A 21,700-nucleotide genomic window follows, 5' to 3' on the forward strand; every position below is an offset into this window, starting at 1 on the left:
TGGGAGCAGCCGAAAGAAGAAGAAGAAGAAGATATATATATATATATATATATATATATATATATATATATATATATATATATATATATATATATATATATATATATAATGATAGCTCAAAAAAGTGTATTTGGCCTGATTTGTTCTGTTGGATCAGGTATTGTGTGGTGGAGGTATACGTTCTATTGAGTGCCCTTTCTCGTTTATTTTGTAATTAGAATGCCTCAGATTTGTGGAAGGACCTATTAAGCTGGTCTATACACCTCAACATGTCGAGTGTTTAAAACATGGGAATTTTTCCGGTTCATATGTAGTTAATTAGCCTAATCAACGCAGGAGATCATGACGTTCATTTTGGTGTGTCACATTCCACATCAGAACGCTCTCGGAGAACTCCACAACAAACATGACATGCATGCACGCGCACACACACACACACACACACACACACACACACACACACACACACACACACACACACACACACACACACACACACACACACACAACTAATCCATTTGTAGTCGATACGGCTACAGTGACCACATTTGCTTTTCTCGGCAAAATCTTCAGGTAAATGACGCTGAGAAATCATAATTTTGTCATTTATGTCTCGTTTCAGGCCGACGTTTGCCATATCATATACTTATTATATACTTAACATTGCGTGACTCTTTGGACTGCAGAACAGAACATTCTGTACTCCGCAACACGATGTGCACCATTTCATGGTTCATTAATCATCGTGTTCCAGCAGAGTACCCGCCCGATGGGTGATCTTGGTCCAAGCATGAAACACGTTCTTCTGACGCATACTTTTATTTGGGCGGTGTATAGGCAACTGACAGCTCTGTGTCGGAAAAAGAAATAAACCGGATTACATCCATGAAGCAAAAACGTACAGACTGCTTATGATGCAAAACACCTCACTGTACGAGAAAACGTGTGGACAGGAACACTGTGCTGTAAATGGTGGAGACTTGTAATACCCTCCCCTACCTGGAGGTGGCATTACACCAAACACATTGACATGAAGAATGTGTGTCCCTCCCTCAACCCCCTCTCCCCAAGACCACTGAAATTTCAAAATGTGGATTGTGTGTGTGTGTGCGTGTGTGCGTGTGTGTGTGTGTCCTTTGGATGGAATTCGTGCCAAATATGGACCGAGGGCTCAGCAAACGCTGTCCTGTAACACGAAAACCTTCTTTACACGGCTTTATGGTAACAAGCTTGAGAGGAGGTTATCATGCCGAGGAGGGCGAGGCCACACTGTCGGCCCGAAATGACGGTCTTCAACTCACTGCACACCATGAAAAAACGATACCAACAAAACAGATGAATAACTGACAAGGAATCAAGATGTCGATGCAGGTACACAAGAGGGGAACAGGTGTTTATCATCATTTTTAATGGAATGTAAAACAACAAAAAATAACAATAAAAACGTTTCAAAATAAAATCCTTATTTTCGACCTAAACTGAAGGTGTCTTTCCACTCATTCTCCAGGAAACCCATTACAATTCAGGTGAGTGAGGTAAATCACCCAGGTGGCAGCCGGCAGGTAGTGCAAAGGAAAGGTGCACAAAACACGAGACTGTGTTTGTGTGGATTTTTCATCCAAATCGAGAAATGCTGTCTCAAAATAAAAAAACAAAACTACCCACCTGGGAACCTCGATCGTGCAGGTGAAACAACGAGCTTCACTACCACAATTCATTCACAAACACAGCCATTCCCTCATACAGCAACCCTCTCGACCACCATTCACACTCCCCTCATACAGCAACCCTCTCGACCACCATTCACACTCCCCTCATACAGCAACCCTCTCGACCACCATTCACACTCCCCTCATACACCTACCCTCTCGACCACCATTCACACTCCCCTCATACAGCAACCCTCTCGACCACCATTCACACTCCCCTCATACACCTACCCTCTCGACCACCATTCACACTCCCCTCATACACCTACCCTCTCGACCACCATTCACACTCCCCTCATACAGCTACCCTCTCGACCACCATTCACAAACACTCCCCTCAAACAGCTACCCTCTCGACCACCATTCACAAACACTCCCCTCAAACAGCTACCCTCTCGACCACCATTCACAAACACTCCCCTCAAACAGCTACCCTCTCAACCACCATTCACAAACACTCCCCTCAAACAGCTACCCTCTCGACCACCATTCACAAACATTCCCCTCAAACAGCTACCCTCTCGACCACCATTCACAAACACTCCCCTCAAACAGCTACCCTCTCGACCACCATTCACAAACACTCCCCTCAAACAGCTACCCTCTCGACCACCATTCACAAACACTCCCCTCAAACAGCTACCCTCTCGACCACCATTCACAAACACTCCCCTCAAACAGCTACCCTCTCGACCACCATTCACAAACACTCCCCTCATACAACTACCCTCTCGACCACCATTCACAAACACTCCCCTCAAACAGCTACCCTCTCAACCACCATTCACAAACACTCCCCTCAAACAGCTACCCTCTCGAACACCATTCACAAACACTCCCCTCAAACAGCTACCCTCTCGACCACCATTCATAAACATTCCCCTCAAACAGCTACCCTCTCGAACACCATTCACAAACACTCCCCTCAAACAGCTACCCTCTCGAACACCATTCACAAACACTCCCCAGCCGAACTCGACAAAACGGAGAAGAATTAAATAAATCAGTGCACACTTCCTCTCTCACTTCATTCCTGGATCCTGGTCGGGAACAACAATCCTTTGCCTAATCCCACAAAATAATTTTAAAACTTCAGAAACCGACAAAATCTTTTGAAACCATCACGTGACCCTGCGAGTTCCAATCACTGATGGAGCACAACAACAACAACAACAACCAGAATGGGAAAGAGAACGAACCACATTCACTCGTAAATGGCAACTCAATTTTAAAATAATAATAATATAGATAAAACAATTAGTGCAATAAAAATTGGAACAATCAATTAAAATACTTTTCTTTCAATCCTCCGTCACAATGTTGTTCAGAAAAATAAAGATGCAAAAATGTGATGAAGCAAAAGGAAAGGGGGATGGTTTTCGGTTGAAGAAGAAGAAGAGGAAGAAAAAGCAGTGTCATGAGTAATTACAGAGTGTGGATCTGAGACCAGGTGATGCAGATCTACAGGTGTTCTTTCTAGTAGCGTATCACTTGGCGATGGAAACACCTGTCCTCAACGGCATGTTGTACACGCCAGCAGGATTTGCAGTAGTACTGGAAGCATTCCTGTAACCGGAAGGTACGTGATCAGGGAAGGTGGAAACAAGACCGACATTGTATCTTGTGCTGGGAGGAAGATGCATGATCAGAGATCATTATTTGCATTACAAATGCAAATTGGTGAAGGGAAACCAGTCACGTGTGTGAACAGACGAGGAAACGGTAACGAGTGAGATTCATTTCACAAAATCAGGGATTTGGACATTTCACTGGAGTTGAAAAAAAACACCTTTTCCATCGACATCGTGACGTCACAATAAGATTCACACAAACGAGACGCTGCTCCTGTCGTATGCACGTGGAGTCCCTTCCTGGTCACACACCCCGATAAAATACCCCTGTATTTTATCACCTACCACCACCTATCTATCACCCTTACCCCCAGATAAGATCCCGGCAAACAGTGTGAGGGCCCCGCCGCATCCCCATCCCCAATTTTGAAATCGTCTTAAGGCTGAAACCTTCGGCTTTTGACGGTCTCCCTGCTGCACCTTCAAATGGAACAACAAGACGTGATCAAAGGACCCAAGTCAATCAAATGGACCGGTCCGTTCACCAAAGGTAAACCGGGACAGTTTGTGATGCTTAGTCCGAACACCAAAGGTAAACTTGGACAGTTTGTGATACTTAGTCCGTTCACCAAAGGTAAACCGGGACAGTTTGCGATACTTAGTCCGTTCACCAAAGGCAAACCGGGACAGTTTGTGATACTTAGTCCGAACACCAAAGGTAAACCGGGACAGTTTGTGATACTTAGTCCGTTCACCAAAGGTAAACCGGGACAGTTTGCGATACTTAGTCCGTTCACCAAAGGCAAACCGGGACAGTTTGTGATACTTAGTCCGTTCACCAAAGGTAAACCGGGACAGTTTGCCATACTTAGTCCGTTCACCAAAGGTAAACCGGGACAGTTTGTGATACTTAGTCCGAACACCAAAGGTAAACCGGGACAGTTTGTGTGACTCAGTCCGTTCACCAAAGGTAAACCGGGACAGTTTGTGTGACTCAGTCCGTTCACCAAAGGTAAACCGGGACAGTTTGCGATATTAAGTCAGCACACCAAAGGTAAACTTGGACAGTTTGCGATACTTAGTCCGTTCACCAAAGGTAAACTTGGACAGTTTGCGATACTTAGTCCGTACACCAAAGGTAAACTGGGACAGTTTGTGATACTTAGTCCGTACACCAAAGGTAAACTGGGACAGTTTGCGATACTTAGTCCGTACACCAAAGGTAAACTGGGACAGTTTGTGATACTTAGTCCGAACACCAAAGGTAAACTTGGACAGCTTGCGATACTTAGTCCGAACACCAAAGGTAAACTTGGACAGCTTGCGATACTTAGTCCGTTCACCAAAGGTAAACCGGGACAGTTTGTGATACTTAGTCCGAACACCAAAGGTAAACTTGGACAGTTTGCGATACTTAGTCCGTACACCAAAGGTAAACTGGGACAGTTTGTGATACTTAGTCCGAACACCAAAGGTAAACTTGGACAGTTTGTGATACTTAGTCCGTTCACCAAAGGTAAACCGGGACAGTTTGCGATACTTAGTCCGTTCACCAAAGGCAAACCGGGACAGTTTGCGATACTTAGTCCGAACACCAAAGGTAAACCGGGACAGTTTGTGATACTTAGTCCATTCACCAAAGGTAAACCGGGACAGTTTGCGATACTTAGTCCGTTCACCAAAGGCAAACCGGGACAGTTTGTGATACTTAGTCCGAACACCAAAGGTAAACCGGGACAGTTTGTGATACTTAGTCCGTTCACCAAAGGTAAACCAGGACAGTTTGCGATACTTAGTCCGTTCATCAAAGGTAAACTTGGACAGTTTGCGATACTTAGTCCGTTCACCAAAGGTAAACTTGGACAGTTTGTGATACTTAGTCCGTTCACCAAAGGTAAACCGGGACAGTTTGTGATACTTAGTCCGAACACCAAAGGTAAACCGGGACAGTTTGTGTGACTCAGTCCGTTCACCAAAGGTAAACCGGGACAGTTTGCGATACTTAGTCCGTTCACCAAAGGTAAACTTGGACAGTTTGCGATACTTAGTCCGTTCACCAAAGGTAAACTTGGACAGTTTGCGATACTTAGTCCGTTCACCAAAGGTAAACTTGGACAGTTTGCGATACTTAGTCCGTACACCAAAGGTAAACTGGGACAGTTTGTGATACTTAGTCCGAACACCAAAGGTAAACTTGGACAGTTTGCGATACTTAGTCCGTACACCAAAGGTAAACTGGGACAGTTTGTGATACTTAGTCCGTACACCAAAGGTAAACTGGGACAGTTTGTGATACTTAGTCCGAACACCAAAGGTAAACTTGGACAGTTTGTGATACTTAGTCCGAACACCAAAGGTAAACTGGGACAGTTTGTGATACTTAGTCCGAACACCAAAGGTAAACTTGGACAGTTTGCGATATTAAGTCAGCACACCTAAGGTAAACTTGGACAGTTTGCGATACTTAGTCCATTCACCAAAGGTAAACTTGGACAGTTTGCGATACTTAGTCTGTACACCAAAGGTAAACTGGGACAGTTTGTGATACTTAGTCCGAACACCAAAGGTAAACTTGGACAGTTTGTGATACTTAGTCCGTTCACCAAAGGTAAACCGGGACAGTTTGCGATACTTAGTCCGTTCACCAAAGGCAAACCGGGACAGTTTGTGATACTTAGTCCGTTAGGACAGTTTGTGATACTTAGTCCGAACACCAAAGGTAAACCGGGACAGTTTGCGATACTTAGTCCGTTCACCAAAGGCAAACCGGGACAGTTTACGATACTTAGTCCGTTCACCAAAGGTAAACCGGGACAGTTTGCGATACTTTGTCCGTTCACCGAAGGTAAACCGGGACAGTTTGCGATACTTTGTCCGTTCACCAAAGGTAAACTGGGACAGTTTGCGATACTTTGTCCGTTCACCAAAGGTAAACTGGAACAGTTTGCGATATTTTGAAGTTCAAAGGTCACGCTTTGCCCGCTTGATTACATTCAGCAAGCAATGTGGTTTGAACGGAGTCGAACACCATTTCCATAACTCGGTGTGGAAAATCAAAAAAAAAACCCATAGGATGAATCCACAAAATGAAACTCCACTCTGGACACACTTCACGTGGAGAAAGAACAAGCGTTACCGTTTCTCGACAGAATGAGCTTCCAGGCAGGAGGAAGCAGGACTGGCACAAGGACCCATTTTCCACATGCGGGTCGATCTGGATCTGTGACCACAAAGATGTTAAAAAAAAAACAATGAGAAATGCAAATTGGAGAAGGGAAACCGGTCACGTGTGTGAACAGACGAGGAAACGGTAACGAGTGAGATTCATTTCACAAAATCAGGGATTTGGACATTTCACTGGAGTTTAAAAATAAATAATTACGGGAAGAGATGGGAGGGAATGGAGAAAGGGAGATGTGACAACAATTGGACCGAAGGGAAGTGTCCCCTTGATCGTCATCCTGAAAAGTCAAAGCACCACGTGGCTACGAGGCCCGAGCTAAAACGTACAGGTGGTCAGTCGTGCAATGGGTGCCAGTAGTAGGCAAACCAGGTAACCCGAGACGAACATGATTGCAGATCGATACAAGATGGGAACAGATTGAACGAACAGTCGTACGAACGGATAACAACGATTGGAGAAAATGGACGTGGTGCGGGGAACAGATTTTGTAAAGGATCACGTGGAGCTGAGAAAACGTCCTGCACTCGAGGAGAAACCACAACTGGCAACAACAAACAGTCCACCACCAAGACAAGACTACAACAAGAAAAAGAGCAATCAGAGATTGCAGACCCTCGCCAGGAGTTATTGCGTGTGGTGTTTGTGAAATTTTGTGTGGTGTTGATGTACTGTGGTTTCTCCTCTCAAGTGCAGGACGACAGGTAAAAAAAAATTACTGTACCTGTCCTGTGTTTAGAAAATGAACAACAACCACTAATCAATTCCAATCAACATTGCTTTGAGCTCAATGTGCATTCCAAACCTCAACGGAACTTTTTCCAGACAAACCTTTCTTCTGAACTTTGGAGTTCGAATTTCGACAAATTCAGCAGCAACCGCCTTCATGTAACTCGCGCGGTTTCCAAACGTCACACGAGCCGACCCTGCAACACAACAAAACAACAAGAAGAACTAGAGAGTTTGTAGAACACATCATCAGGCGCACTCTTGAGAAGCAAGGACTCGGGCGGGATCTGGGAGCGGTAAGTAGATTGGCCGTGATGATGTAGAATTCCGTAACATTTTGTCCAAGTGCTGCTAAGTGCCAAAAAGTCGGTTTGCGTTCTCGTGTTCAAGCTCATAATTTAAATAAAATAAAATAAAAATTTTAATGGTGTCGAAAAAAAAAACATTCCGGAACTTTACCGCCATTGATGCACCGCCTTTTACGCCACCTGATTTAACGTGTTGCTTGAGTTCTTTGTACCCGTTGTTTGTGTCCTTTATAACGTCCTTAAAAACAATGTTTCCTGTTTGGAATAATTTTCAAATTTGACTGCCAGACGGAGAGGCGGAGTAAAAAACATGATCTCACTCCTCTCTACACGGATTGAATGATCTATATATTACATACGCGGTATAAAAATATATTCCCAAGTGCATTACACAACCCCCTTACAATATTCTTCCGTTCACATTGGCATTCTTACCTTTTATAGGTGTGTTCCTTGTCAGACATACAGTCAGATCTTGTCGATCATTGGATTGAATCAACACAAGGTTCATATGAGTATTTCAACGGGCAGGGGAAGCAAGAAGCTGACATTTTGGCTGTTCACCCTTCATCGGACCAACAGATGGGGTGACAATCGTTTTTATTCTATCGCTTAGACTACGTTGGTTTCCAGAAACGTCGAATCCAAATCATGCAAAACTGCATCCTTTCTCTGGATCTGAACTCCACCTATCCATCACCTGCAGTCGTTATGGAGTATCCTCTTCCAGTGGGGAAATTTCAAGGCTCGAACAGTTTCCCTGGAATGAACGAGGGAGCAGACCTGGTTAACCCGAGGGTGTGCTCCCAGCACCCATTCTTATCTCCACTGCAGCTCTGTACAGGTCAAACAGCTCAGGTGTGCACGCACCCATTGGGTATCGGTGTTTGTCAATGTCGATGCGCACGTAAACGACTCCCCCGAAGAGGTCGTTGAGCACATCGGCGAGTCCCTTTGCTGTTATCAAGCCGTGCAGTGCCCCCACAAACACATTCAGTCCAGTGTCCAAGCACTCCCGAGAATCCAAAACGATGCTCGAGTCTGCCACGACCCAGGGGATCACCTCTACCTGTGCAAGGATGAAGGGAAGACAAGAGTGAAGAGGAGGAGGACATGAAGAATAACCCAAACCATCACTCCATCAAATTGGATATCAAAGCAAACGTTGATAAAATCCATCTTTCAAAGTGTGACGGAAGTGCTCGATGACGACTGCTATTCCTTCACTAAAAGTGCTGTATATGACGTCATGCCGTTATATTCAAGATAAATTTTAAATGTTCTGTTCGACCTGGTTTGGTATTGAGTTCCCTCACCGGTCCATGACTTATTCGGCTTCCTTTTGTTTTCATTAAATATCAGTTTGAAGGTCAGAGTAATACATTTTTTTATTTTTCAACGGAACAAGCCCCGTAACATCTCGACCTTCAATCAACAACGGTTAAGGCATACTCGTATCCCCTATCATTATCCCAATTGGGTCAGCAAACCATATTACGCTTGGGAATCCTTTTAAACTTTGTGATTATTACCTGCGCCACTCAAGGTGGAAGGAGGTGATGTTTTCACCCCTGTCTGTCTGTGAAGCCGAGAGGGAAATGGGTATCGATGAAGACATGTTGTGAATGTTTGTCATAACCAGGGTGGCTGGCACAGAGGTCGGACTACATTCAACACTTTAAAATTTGCACTCAAACATTTTCTTGCCATTGTACATCGTCTGTAAACAATAGATGGTGATTGGCACACTCTCTAATCGTAGCGCCATAAAACTGAGAAACACCAGCGCCCGCACGGAGCACCCTGAACGCGAACAGCTCGGGAACTGAGAGGCCGGACTGTCCGACCCCGTACATTAATCAATGTAAATGTACCACATGGGAAGACTCATGATTGTGGGACACCATGGACATCATGTATAAATACAATGCATGGTGATCATCCTCATCAAAACGTTTGCAAGCTCGGAGCAATGCTCGTACACCCTCTTCCGACTCGAACAGCAAATACACGTGTCCTGCACACGGCACACGTCAAAAAGGAATGTTACACACCACTTTCTCAACTACCAACATCGGCACAACACACACCACTTAACGATCTCCATGATACACACAGTTATTAACTTTATACATTCCCAACAAGAAAAGAGCAATCAGATTGCAGACCGTCACCAGGACTTGTTTTGTGTGGTGTGTTGTGTGGTTTTGTGTGGTGTAGTTTGTGTGCTGGTGTGTTACGTAATTAATAAGAGACATCTATCCATAATTCCAGCAATGTGTGTGTGTGTGTGTGTGTGTGTGTGTGTGTGTGTGTGTGTGTGTGTGTGTGTGTGTGTGTGTGTGTGTGTGTGTGTCTGTGTGTGTGTCTGTGTGTGTGTCTTTGACCGCTGTTTCTCGACAACCACTGGTCCGATCTAATTGAAACTTGCCAGGTATATTGCTGGGGACCTGAGCATGTGCCTTTTCAATGTTTGATATTAATCGGACAAGTGCCTCCCAAGTTATGGACATTTATTTACCAAACCAATGACAAGACACGTTGTTGCGTGGGCGTGGCCGATGGGGAAGGGAGGCTCAGGCGCGTTCGCCATTACGGGTTACAACGTACGAGCTTCCGGAGAGTGATGACTTCGTGTATTCTAATAATTTCTCGATTTCTTATGCGCATTTAGAGATAAACACAATGCCCCAAGTTATGATCGTTTTCATATTAGACGGTGCATAAATTTCGGTAACATCAGAGTGAGCTGGTGTGCTCTGAACCAGGAAGTAATTTTTTTCTCTCTCTTCTCTTCTCTTTTTGTTTTTCCTTGGGATGACATTGCGAAAAGGCAAAATACGTTGACGCTAATTGAATATTTGGGCATTAAAACTAAATTGCGAATAATCGTAAATGCGAATAATATGCGAACTTCCGGGCCACACACGTACGGGCACGCGAGAGCGAAGAAACGGCCTGTGTGGTTGTTGTTTCTTGCTCGCGGTTTGAATATTTATTTATTTATTATTATTATTATTATTATTTATTTTTATTTTTTTACAGGCACGTACTAGTAATTATAATTACTGGCAGTAATGACCGGTTCAGCCGTTTCAGAGAAGAAGATTTTTGAAGGTTTAAAAAATATGGCTGTCGAATCACATGACCGATGAGTTCAGTCATTCAATCTCCTGGGTCTATCAGCCATGATCTTTCTTGGGCAAACCACATTTCAAAGTTGGCCTCTAAAGCCAGCCACCGACTGGACATCCTGCGTCGTACAAAGTCCTACCTTGGCACACCTGAACTCCTATCCACATACAAGGCTTTCTTCCAGAGAGACCACTGCTCTCCCTTCTGGACTGGCTCCCCTGCCTCACACCTTGCTCAGCTGGACGTCATGGAAACCAAGGCCTTCAAGATCATCGGAATCTGCTGTGCTGAAGCTGAGTCAATGGGTCGATCACTTTGACATTGCAGACAGGTCGGTGGTCTCTCTGTCTTCTACCACCTCCTTTCTGGTCTTGCACCATCTACTCTTTCCATCCTTCGCCTCCATTCGCAGGTTTCTGCAGGGCTCACATGGTCCACCATCATTCCCCCCCCCAAAAAAATTAAAAACCGAAGTCTCGGGTCACTGCTCACCTCCACACATTCGTTCCTCTTTTTCCTGACTGTAGAACCAACTTCCACATTCTCTTCCATCCCATTCTTCCCGCCAGGTTTTGAAGACAGCTAGCTATTCACCACCAACTCAGATCGTCCCCCAATCCAAAACTATGTTTTCTATCCCTGCTTATGCCCCTCCCCTACAACCAGCCACAAGCCAAACTCTTTCCTTCCTTCCTGAGAGTTTGCTTCTGTGTCCATCATGGCACATCCACCACCATGATCTTCATTAACCTTCCCCAAGTCCACGTCTTTTCAGGTGTCAAGTTTTTCCTTCCACTCCTGCCATTGAGAGTTTGCTTCTTTATCCATCTTGTTCACTCAATGTGTCCTCCCAGAACCCTCCTTTTTCCACACTTTTCCTACTTCTCGAAGTCTCCCTCCATTAACTCTGTCGTTGCTGTGTTCTCCCACCCCTTTCCCTCCTGTTCTTTTTGTTATGTTATGCCCTATTCGGTTCCATGTTCTAACTCCTTTGGGATCCTCGAAATAATAAAAACTAGAGTTCAGGGAACACGTTACCCCGGGAACACTGTCTTGAGAAACAAAGACATGCGCAGGGTCGACAATCGGCAAATTTGATTGTTCCTGATGACGTAAAATATTTTGTCCAAGTACGGCACTGTACTACGAAATGGAAGAGTTTTGAAAGTGCGAACAAGTCGATTTGTGTTCTGCAGTGTTCAAGTATCTCATTAAATTGAAATAAAATAAGGGTTTTAATGGTTGTAGAATTAAAATAATTCAGACGTTTACCACCGTTGATGCATCGCCTTTTACACCACCTTATTGAACACGTTACGTTAGTTTTTTGTACCTGTTGTGTGGGTGTCCTCGATGACATCCTTAAAATCAGTAAGTTTCCTGTTTGGAATGATTTTCAATTTTGTCTTGCTGTTAAAAAAAAAAAAAATTTCACTCCTCTGCGCACGTGCGATCGGGACGAATTCAGAGCGACATTACTCTTAAACAACAGGTGAGTTTTCCGATTCATGTCAAAATATAACATATTCAATTGAAATCAAGTTAATCGTTCCTTGATCATAAACCGATGTTTGTAGACAGAAGGACGGACAGACAGACAGACAAAAGTGAAATAATTGCTTCACTCCGTTTTTCCTCATTTTCAGCTGTTCGTAGATCCGGGCAGCTTCTGGGATGGCGTGTCGCACGTCCTCATGGGGGTGGGGGGGAAGCACCCAGGGGTATTGCCCCGATGTTTGAGATCCTGGTGCTGTATTTGATCATTTTCTTGATTTCAGCGACCTTTCTGACCGTGTGTGTGTGTGTGTGTGTGTGTGTGTGTGTGTGTGTGTGTGTGTGTGTGTGTGTGTGTGTGTGTGTGTGTGTGTGTGTATGTGTTGTGTGATTTATGTTCCAGCTGCTCCATGTGCATTCGACCCAGTTGAATGAAATAAATAAATAAACCCCCAAAGTGAAAAACATTGCCCCACCACCACACCTGCATACAGTGTACACAATACATTACAGTGGGTTTGCTCCCGTTGCCATACCTTTGGGGATGCCCCATCTGAACTTGCTGTTCTTTCTCGGCCACTCCACCGTTACATTGCCAAAAGCACTAAATGAACCCAACAGGTTGGCTAAACAGGAGAAAATACAACAAAAGTGATCAGATTAAAAGGATGCTTCCTGATCGACTTACTGGACATCGATTTGTTGAGCAAACCTTCAAGTCACGTGTCAACCATCCACACTAATAAGTGTGTGTGTGTGTGTGTGTGTGTGTGTGTGTGTGTGTGTGTGTGTGTGTGTGTGTGTGTGTGTGTGTGTGTGTGTGTGTGTGTGTGTGTGTGTGTGTCAGTGTCTCCTCCGTAACTCCAAAACTATAAAACCGAGCAGCCTGAAACTTTGCATGCATACTAAGGGTGAGTAGGGTGAACCGGAACATCATGGTCCACCATCATCCCCCCTGGCACCATCCATCATCATCCACATATAAGTGGACCTGGCCAATCCACTTTGCATGCGTGAGGTGAGTAGGGACAGTCAGGCCCGCAACGGCCCACAAAAGCACTTTGACCACAATCCAAGGATGAGCATGAGTGAAAATTGGGTGTTTGGGTTAATTCAAACATCCCTTTTGAAGATGGTACCAGGGTTTGCTCTAATTGTGGTTTCATCGGGCGAGTGATGTCAATCAAGTTCCGCACCACCAACATTACTCCCTGTGGTGATGTCACACATCCCACAATATTGTGCTGTCCTACTTCCTGGTTCCATTTTCTTTCCCATTTGAGTCGTTCTTCCTCTCTGAGCCTTTTGAGTTGTTCGGTATCTTTCCGGAGTTTTTTCCATCTCTGCGTACTCCAACCTTGCTCTCTCCTTTAGTTGGTCAATTTCAAATTCATATTCTTTTTGTTTCCTCTCCCACTGTCTCTCTTGTTCCTCATTCTCCAATCTCGTCGTTTCCTTCAATTGGCTGATTTCCCTTTCCTGCTTCATTCCTTGTTCTTTCACCATCTGCGCATACTCCAACCTTGCTCTCTCCTTTAGTTGGTCAATTTCAAATTCATATTCTTTTTGTTTCCTCTCCCACGGTCTCTCTTGTTCCTCATTCTCCAATCTCGTCGTTTCCTTCAATTTATTGATTTCCCTTTCCTGCTTCATTCCTTGTTCTTCCAACATATTTGTGTACTCCAACCTTGCTTTGGCTTCTAACTGTTCGATCTGCACAGTGTGGTTCCTTCACGTTTCATTCTCCGTTCTCTTTCTTTCCTCTCTTAACATCCTCTGCTTGTTTTGCAATTCCCTCTCACTGTTTTGGTGTTTCTGTAACTCAGAAGCTTTTTTTTCTAATTCCTTTCTCCTCTCCGCACCTCTTTCGCATGCTTCCCTCCTCATTTCGTCCATTTTCTTTCCGTATTCCTTTAGTTTTTCCTGATATTCCTTTTCTGTTTTTATCTTCTGTTCTTGGCTTTCTCTTATCTCTGATTGCCTGTTCTCACCTCTTTCTTCAGTTGTCTCAATTCCAAATCGTGTTCCCGTTTTTTCTCTTCCAGCTTTGTTTTCCAGTCTTCTTCCAAGTTCTCCCTATCCCGGGAGTTACTAATTTGCTCTTCTTCTATTCTTTTGTTCAGTTTGCTCTTCTCTTGTTCCAACTTATGGGTACTCCACTCTACTTTCCTCATTTCTCCCTGAAGTTCCTCGAACTGTCTTGACTTTTCCAACAATTCTTCCTTCCTTTGCTCCAGATATTTCTCTCCTCTTTTTATCTTCTGTTCTAGGCTTTCTCTTATCTGATTGCCTGATCTTACCTCTTCCGTCAGATGTTTCAATTCCAAATCGTGTTCACATTTTTCCTTTTCCAGCTTTATTTTCCATTCTTCCTCCAAGCTCTTCCTATCCCGGGAGTTACTAATTTGCTCTTCCTCTATTCTTTTGTTCAGTTCACTCTTCTCTTGTTCCAACTTATGGGTACTCCACTCTACTTTCCTCATTTCTCCCTGTAGTTCCTCAAATTGTCTTAACTTTCCATTCAATTAATGGGCAAACCACTCTACTTTAATCCATTCTCCACGTAGTTCCACGCCTGTGTTGGCTAAGTCCTCATCCAGCCCCCGAATTCTTTCCTGTGCATCGGCCAATTGTTGTGACTCCCCGTGCACATAATTTTCCTGACCCTCGTCTGCCTGCCGTAGTGCCTCGTCCAATTTAATTTGTAATTCCTCAATATAATTTCCATCACCCTCCTCTGCTCCAGGGTATCCTCCAGCCGTGCATGAAGCTCGTCAATGTATGCGTCGTTGTCCTGCTTCACCTGCCATGACCACGTGGTTTGAACCGGTGGGCGGGAGCGTTTTCTTCGTGCCGTGCAGCTCGTTGCGCGATTATTAGCCCACTCCCGCTATGTGTCGCGCCGAGGTGGAGCCGCGCTGCCATTTTGCGACTCCATTTTTCTTTATAATTTCGAAGTTTTTTTCAGGATCCGCTCAAAATAAAATGAAAGCAAATTTAGAATTTGCGAGCGACGGGTTTTTTTTCGCGCGCCTCTCGTAACCAATGCTCGAGGTGCGAACGACACCAGATGTTGCTGAATCGGTGTACTGCAAATCTATTGAGGTGGAGGGATTCTCATCCCAATCCTGACTACCAATTGTTAAGGTTCGGGGTGGGGGGGATTGGGACGAGTGATGTCAATCACTGTCCGTAACCAGTTTGGGTTTTCGCACCATACACTCGACAGCCAAATGTTACAGATTAGGCGCCATCCTAACCACCGCCGTCTCCGGGATTAAAACGCGGGCTGGTTCGGCACAGGCTTCGGGTCACGCGCCTCGAATCGCGATACCAACGTACCCCTGGACCTTACCAGTTGGGGGAATAGACCCCGGTTACAGACTGGTTTTGTCAGATACCGAGCGAATTCTGCCAGTCTGTAACCATTTTGGTTTTTATATCCAAATCGAGCGGATCGTTCCTCGGCGCGGCACAAATTAATTTGAAGCGGAAACTTCATACGAATCAGCCAGATTTATTGGGGACACATTGGGAAACACGACACAAGCAAAGCATTCACGACAATGTTGTAATCAATCTATAACCCGTTGTTAACAAGGGAGCTACGGATTACGGGTTTGGAAGGGGACCCTAACGAGATAAACCTGAGACGACATGCAGACAAGACATGGACAGCATGCAGACAAGACACAGAGTACTTGGTGATGCTTCATGGACGAGAGCAAAAGTGTCAAAGGCACGAATGTGGCTCGTGACAAGCCGATGTCCACGGATTCGAGCACCCAAGCTCAAACACGGCGCGTGGCAAAATGGCGCTCATCCTCCTTCTTCTCAAGGCACCGCTTGCGCACGCCCTCCTCAGCGCGTTCTGACCCCGTGTAATGTCGACGGCTCAAGACCGTCAGATCGATGGTGGGTTTCAGCTGGTTTCTCACAAGGTCCAGTATACAATTCCAGGCCTGGCCTGTTCACCAGACCAGGCCAAATCGAGGTGTTGTGCTCCGCAGGCTGGGTCCATGGGATTCCAAGACGTCGTCGAGCCGTGAGGTGAGTAGGGACAGTCAGAGGCTCCGTCACTGGACTCCGGATGAACCTGTCGATGTCCTCATAAAAGTCGATCGCCGACTCCCACTAGTCGTTTCACATCCAGCCGAGGGCAGACATGCAATCCTTTCCCTGCCTTTCTTTCGGCTCGCTCCTCACGAAAACCGATCGTGCCCCACCTCGGCGCTCTCAGTTTCTCTTACTCTCCCGGCAGATCCACCACTGCTTTTCCTAAAGCTCGCCCGCCTCAAAACCGACTAGCTCCTCCCTTCAGTTTCACTTCCTTCTCTAGGCCACTCCCCCTCTCAGCGCTGGGCGGGGACTATTGTCCGGAGAGAGGAAGGAAGAAGAACCTCTCGGTCCACCACCAATGTACGAACAATGAACCGCCTCTTACACCTCCCGACACACATGTAGCGTCCATTTACTGAACAACCTGGCTAAACATGCATTTAATGGGGGATCTGGGCTAATCCTATATTTAATAACACACGAAGGGCCATTTCCACAACATCATTATATTTGCTAACCCCACCCTCCTCTCCTCACCTTCCTTTCCCTCCCCCCCTTTCTCTCTCTCTCTCTCTCTCTCTCTCTCTCTCTCTCTCTCTCTCTCTCTCTCTCTCTCTCTCTCTCTCTCTCTCTCTCTCTCTCTCTCGCTCTCTGTCCCCTCATCGCTCCCCCTGCCTCATAAAATTCAGCACTCTCCTCATACACACCTCTGTCTCTGTCTTTCTCTCTCTCTCTCTCTCTCTCTCTCTCTCTCTCTCTCTCTCTCTCTCTCTCTCTCTCTCTCTCTCTCTCTCTCTCTCTCTCTCTCTCTCTCTCTCTCACAACCCCCTTCCTCATACCCATCCTTCCCACAGTGTGTAGTAACGTTTAGTAAGGCAGTGCTCTCCCCACCTCCCCCCCCCTTTTCCTCGCTTCCTGCCCCCCTTTCTCACCCACTCCTAGCTTCCGCTCTCTCCTCTCCCCTCCCCTGTCTCCCCTCCCCTCCCCTGTCTCCCCTCCATCCTCTCGCCTCCTTCCTCTCTCTCCCTCCCTTCCTTCCTCTCTCTCTCTCCCTCCCCTCCTTCCTCTCTCTCCCTCCCCTCCATCCTCTCTCTCCCTTTCCTCCCTCCTCTCTCTCCCTCCCTCCTCTCTCTCCTTCTCCTCCCACCCTTAATATCCCTGTCAACGAAGCGATGGGTGGTATTTGCTGGTTGAATAATAAACTTTAACATTCAGTCCTGATGTTCACACCGACACCGTTTTGCCAGATCCTTAAACGCATAAACGGGGAAGGCGAGGGAGTTGGAGGGAGAGTAGAAAAAGCAAATACCCTCAGTGATGCTCCCTTGTGTTCCACCCAGGAAGACTTTTGTGGAGAAGACAGGGTTCGTGTGGATAATTCGGGGGAGCTTGCCACTCCATTTCCATGTCGATTCATTCATTACTGTTCAGAGGTGGTAAAAGGTCACATATATGTACAAACACTCTCTCCACAACATTCAAACACATTCATAAATCAAGATTCAAATTCAATATCCCATTCTTAAGTCAAATCACAACAAGAAACACTTCCCCAGGGAGTAGAACAGACGGACGATCCAAACCGATGCGTACAAGTTGGGGCTTGATGTAGTTCTGCCTGATTGTCAATGCTGCTAGGCTCTGCTGGCTGTGGTGGTGGTGGTGATGGTTGTCGTGGATACCATACTCTCTCCCGTGGATTATTTACACCTCCTCTGGAACAACTTCCTTGATCAAATTTAGATGACTCGACTGCCTCGCTTACTTGACTCGTACAAGCTGCTCGCATCTGCCTCGTCCAAGGGTCAAGGCTCGAGGCAGTGAGTGGAGAGTCGCGTGCCGGAAAGTAACGGGACACATGGAGTCCAGGCTGCAGGGAGTGAGGTATTTAAGGAAATACAACCAACTTGTGTCAACAAAACTACAGCTTGAATGGCACTCAGTCGAGTGCAGACCGGATGAGAAAAAGAACACATTTGTTGGGATTCAGAGCAATTAGAAGGAGGAAGGTGAGCAGAGTGCAAAGATGGTGACAGGTAGGATCCAGAATACGTGGAACAGGAATGATGAACAACGATGTGCAAAGAGCTGAGGGAAGTTGGGTACAAGGATTAACACAAAAGACATCCGTAAGATTGAAAGAACTTTTCGGGGTGGACGAGGAGGATGAAGAACAGAGAGATGAGGGCAGAAAACGAGGATGGAAACCTGTCGATAGCACGTATTAACCTGCATTGTACTGGAATGTCCGAAAAAGTTACAAACAGGTAGTAATTAACATTTAAGAATAACTCTTTTACGAGCCTCGACTATATATACAAAAAATAAAAGTTAAAAAATATACAACAACAGGACTCAGAGCAAACCGCTGGTGGACAGATTGGGAAAAACTTACCACTAAGTCTCCGGAGGCCTCGGAGCCAGAGGAGAAGTCACTCATGTCAGAGTCAGCAAGGTTCGTGGAACGCGAGTCTGCATGAGTACGACCCTTCATTGCACACATGCTTGCTAACTTCGTACCTCGCTGTTCTATCTCAGCTGAACTTCTATCTTGATCTCCACCAAACATCGGAGCCAAGTTCATCCTGGCACATTGACTTCCGAACATTCTGCCAAACTGCTCTGTGAGATCGGAAATCGACGCCGCAGAACCGCTTGAGAGACGGGCCTCAATCTGTTCAGCTGCTGGAGATGTCACACCTGGGTCAGCGATTCCAGTGTTGACCCAATTCCAAAAAGCCGATGCAAGATGTTCCGAAGAGGCTTCCGGTGGTGTGCTTGTATTTGGGAAGAGGGTTTGGTTACATGGAGGTGGACCCTGGTTAACTTCAACAGGATGCAGGTTGGAAAGGGCTGCAAAGCAAATGACATTACAAGGTTGTGACATAATCCAAAAAAAAAAATGTTTCAATCACTAATTAACAGCTCAAAAAAAAAGCAAGGAGAATAAATTTTAAAAAGTAAAACTGGAGGGCAAGGATGCTGTGGCAAGAGAAAACGAGGTTAAAAAATGTTCCTGTTGAAGGACCATGAACTTCAACAAACAATGAATCAATTCAAGGCAATCGTTTGAGCGAACAAGGGTGAAATAAGATGTCTAGTGAACGTTTACCCACTCAAAACAAACATTCTGTGACACTGAGGCTACTGACAAGTTGGACATTGTTGTGAAACAACGTCCAAGAAACGAGGAGGAATGATCTTGTTCTGGCTTTTTGTGTCTTGACAGACAGACAGGCCAACGGACCCAAAGGCAGTACCCTCCTCATCTTGCATTGGAATCCGGATCTTCAACAAAATCGAATCAAATTGTCCTGATCACATACCCAACCAGTCTACCATATGTCGTCAGAATCCATCGATAACTTCTTGAGATATCCTGCTCGCAGACAAACAGACAGACAGACAAACAGAGGTGAAAACATAACCGGAGGTAATAAACTTGAGTTCATCGAACACCTTATTCTGCATAGTGTTCAAGTATGTTATTAAATTGAAATGATACGAAGATTTAAAAAGTCATAAAAAACAAACTTGGAAGTTTACCGCTCGCGTCGTTTACACCACCTGATCTAAAACGATACATCAATTATTCGTGCTTGTTGCTTGTGTCCTTTATAACATCCTCAGAAACAGTAAGTTTCCTGTTTGGAATGATTTTCAATTTTGTTTGACTGCCAGACAGGCAGATCGAGTAAAATAATTGTCTCACTCTTCTCCGCTCGTGCAATCGGGACAAACTCAGAGCCAAACTTCGTTCAACTAAAGATTCGTTTTCCGATTCGTGTTCAAAATATAACATTCAATTCAAATCAAGTTGTTGGTCGATCATAAACTGACGTTTTCGATGCCCGGATGGACAGACAGACAGACAGACAGACAGACAGAAGTGAATCCACTGCTTCAATCCACTTTTCACTTTGTGTGTTTGGGGGAACAACGTTAAAAGCACAACATCAACGTGACCAATCATTACCAACGGATCTCACCGCTCAAGGCGGCCGCGTCACGTGACAAGGCATGTGATGAGCTTCCCCTTCCAGGTGAGCCAGGTGCCGCTGGATCGTTGATGCGCTTGTTCACCTTGTTGTGGAATTCCTCATCTTCGTCACATTTACGTTCCTAAAATAAATGTTTTCCTGATTTTTCAAGCGGAAAAGGAAGTGTATACTGCACAGGTACATGCAAACAGGTATTTTGAAAAAAGAGAAAAGTTCATGTTTACATTCACATGTTATGGGCATGGTATCCAGTTGGGGTGCTGCACCGCACTGCCTGAAATAAGCACCTCATCACTGGGGTCCCCACATGTAAATATTCTTGCGGTTTTGGAAAGACCACCCCGGGGGAGTTGCGTTCCCAAGGATCATCAGGGATCCCAAGTTTAGATATGTCCATCGTCATTTTTGTTTCGTCAGGTTACCCTTCCCCTTGGATCAGGGACAGGGAAATGAATTGTGTGTGAATAGCAGGTTCGATCCCCCTTTTGTCGTTATCCCCTCTTTAAAATCTCTATCCCTTCTAATCCCTCTTCCCATCCCGTGATTCTCAGCACCCTTTGACCTTCACACACCCAATGAGAAAGCGGCACGTGAAGGTCAAAGGGTGCTGCAGTCACGTTCACTCGCAAAAGGCATGACCCACCTGGGGAGGAATACAAGGCAGGGGTACGGAGTCGAGCTGCGCCACCAGAACAAACTTCCACAAGAGAGAATCCCTACAAGACGAGCACCCTGGTGCCGAGAAGGGGATCCCGTCCACCATTTTAAGACAAAATAATCGGAAACCAGAAGGGCACTCGGTGGAGCGCAGACCTCCGCCACCCAATGTCTGATCCACCAGAACATATCAGCCAAATACATGTTTGAGATATCGTGCGATGTGTCGTTTTTGGCCCCCATCTCGCAATGGTGAAGAATCACTTTGAAAATTAAACAATTCTCGTGTCCGGATCTGGATCTTCATAAAAATCGAATCAGATCGTCTTTGTCACAAACCCAACCTGTCCACCAAGGTTCGTCCGGATCCATCCACAACTTTTTGAGATATCCTGCACACAAACAGAATAATAAGAAAAAGACTTCGTGCAGAGCATGATACTTACAAAATCCATCCCACCCCACCCCACCCCTCCCCCTCTCCAAAGGTTGCCATGGATACATCAAATTGTCCATTTCATGAAGATTAAAATTGACAATATGAATCGAAGTTCAGGTCAATCGGATGAAAATTGATGATTTTTCAGATTGAAATTGATGATTATAGAAGTTTGACCTTCAGTTGACCTTTTGACCTAAAAAAAAAAATTCGTTGCTTTCCCAGTTCAGTGACGGACGATGTGCAAATCAAGTTCAACTTCCAAGTCAATCGGATGAAAAAAATGACGATTAAAAAAATTTGACCTCAAGATGACCTTTGACCGTTGACCTCAAAATCAATCGGCTTCTCAGTTGAGACGACCTCTGTAACTTTGTGTCAAGTTTCGTGATGATCGGTTTTGAATTGTGACCTGTG

General features: G+C 45.3%; 1 protein-coding gene across 4 annotated transcripts in view; it reads right to left on the reverse strand.

Annotated features, from left to right (window-relative positions):
- Positions 1-1,385: 1,385 nt before the first annotated feature.
- LOC147006743 (cytoplasmic polyadenylation element-binding protein 1-like) overlaps positions 1,386-21,700 on the reverse strand; it is a 21,124-nt gene continuing 809 nt past the window's right edge. Inside the window, exons 2-11 of one of the 4 annotated variants that reach the window (XM_085867893.1) lie at positions 20,176-20,308; positions 18,582-19,039; positions 17,780-18,056; positions 17,496-17,609; positions 12,664-12,753; positions 9,373-9,515; positions 8,369-8,567; positions 7,293-7,387; positions 6,417-6,500; positions 1,386-3,275 (exon numbers count right to left, since the gene is read on the reverse strand). In XM_085867893.1, the coding sequence (XP_085724019.1) occupies positions 3,186-3,275; positions 6,417-6,500; positions 7,293-7,387; positions 8,369-8,567; positions 9,373-9,515; positions 12,664-12,753; positions 17,496-17,609; positions 17,780-18,056; positions 18,582-19,039; positions 20,176-20,308 (1,683 nt within the window). In that variant the 3' untranslated portion in view covers positions 1,386-3,185. Of the gene's footprint in view, positions 3,276-6,416; positions 6,501-7,292; positions 7,388-7,933; positions 8,259-8,368; positions 8,568-9,372; positions 9,516-12,663; positions 12,754-17,495; positions 17,610-17,779; positions 18,057-18,581; positions 19,040-20,175; positions 20,309-21,700 lie in introns of those variants that run through there. The other 3 variants (XR_015054604.1, XM_085867895.1, XM_085867894.1) reach the window with 3 other exon arrangements.

This window comes from Eptatretus burgeri, unplaced genomic scaffold (assembly GCF_056783735.1).
Source record: "Eptatretus burgeri isolate ZD-2024b unplaced genomic scaffold, Ebu_testis_v1 Ebu_testis_scaffold_3154, whole genome shotgun sequence".
NCBI lineage: Eukaryota > Metazoa > Chordata > Myxini > Myxiniformes > Myxinidae > Eptatretus > Eptatretus burgeri.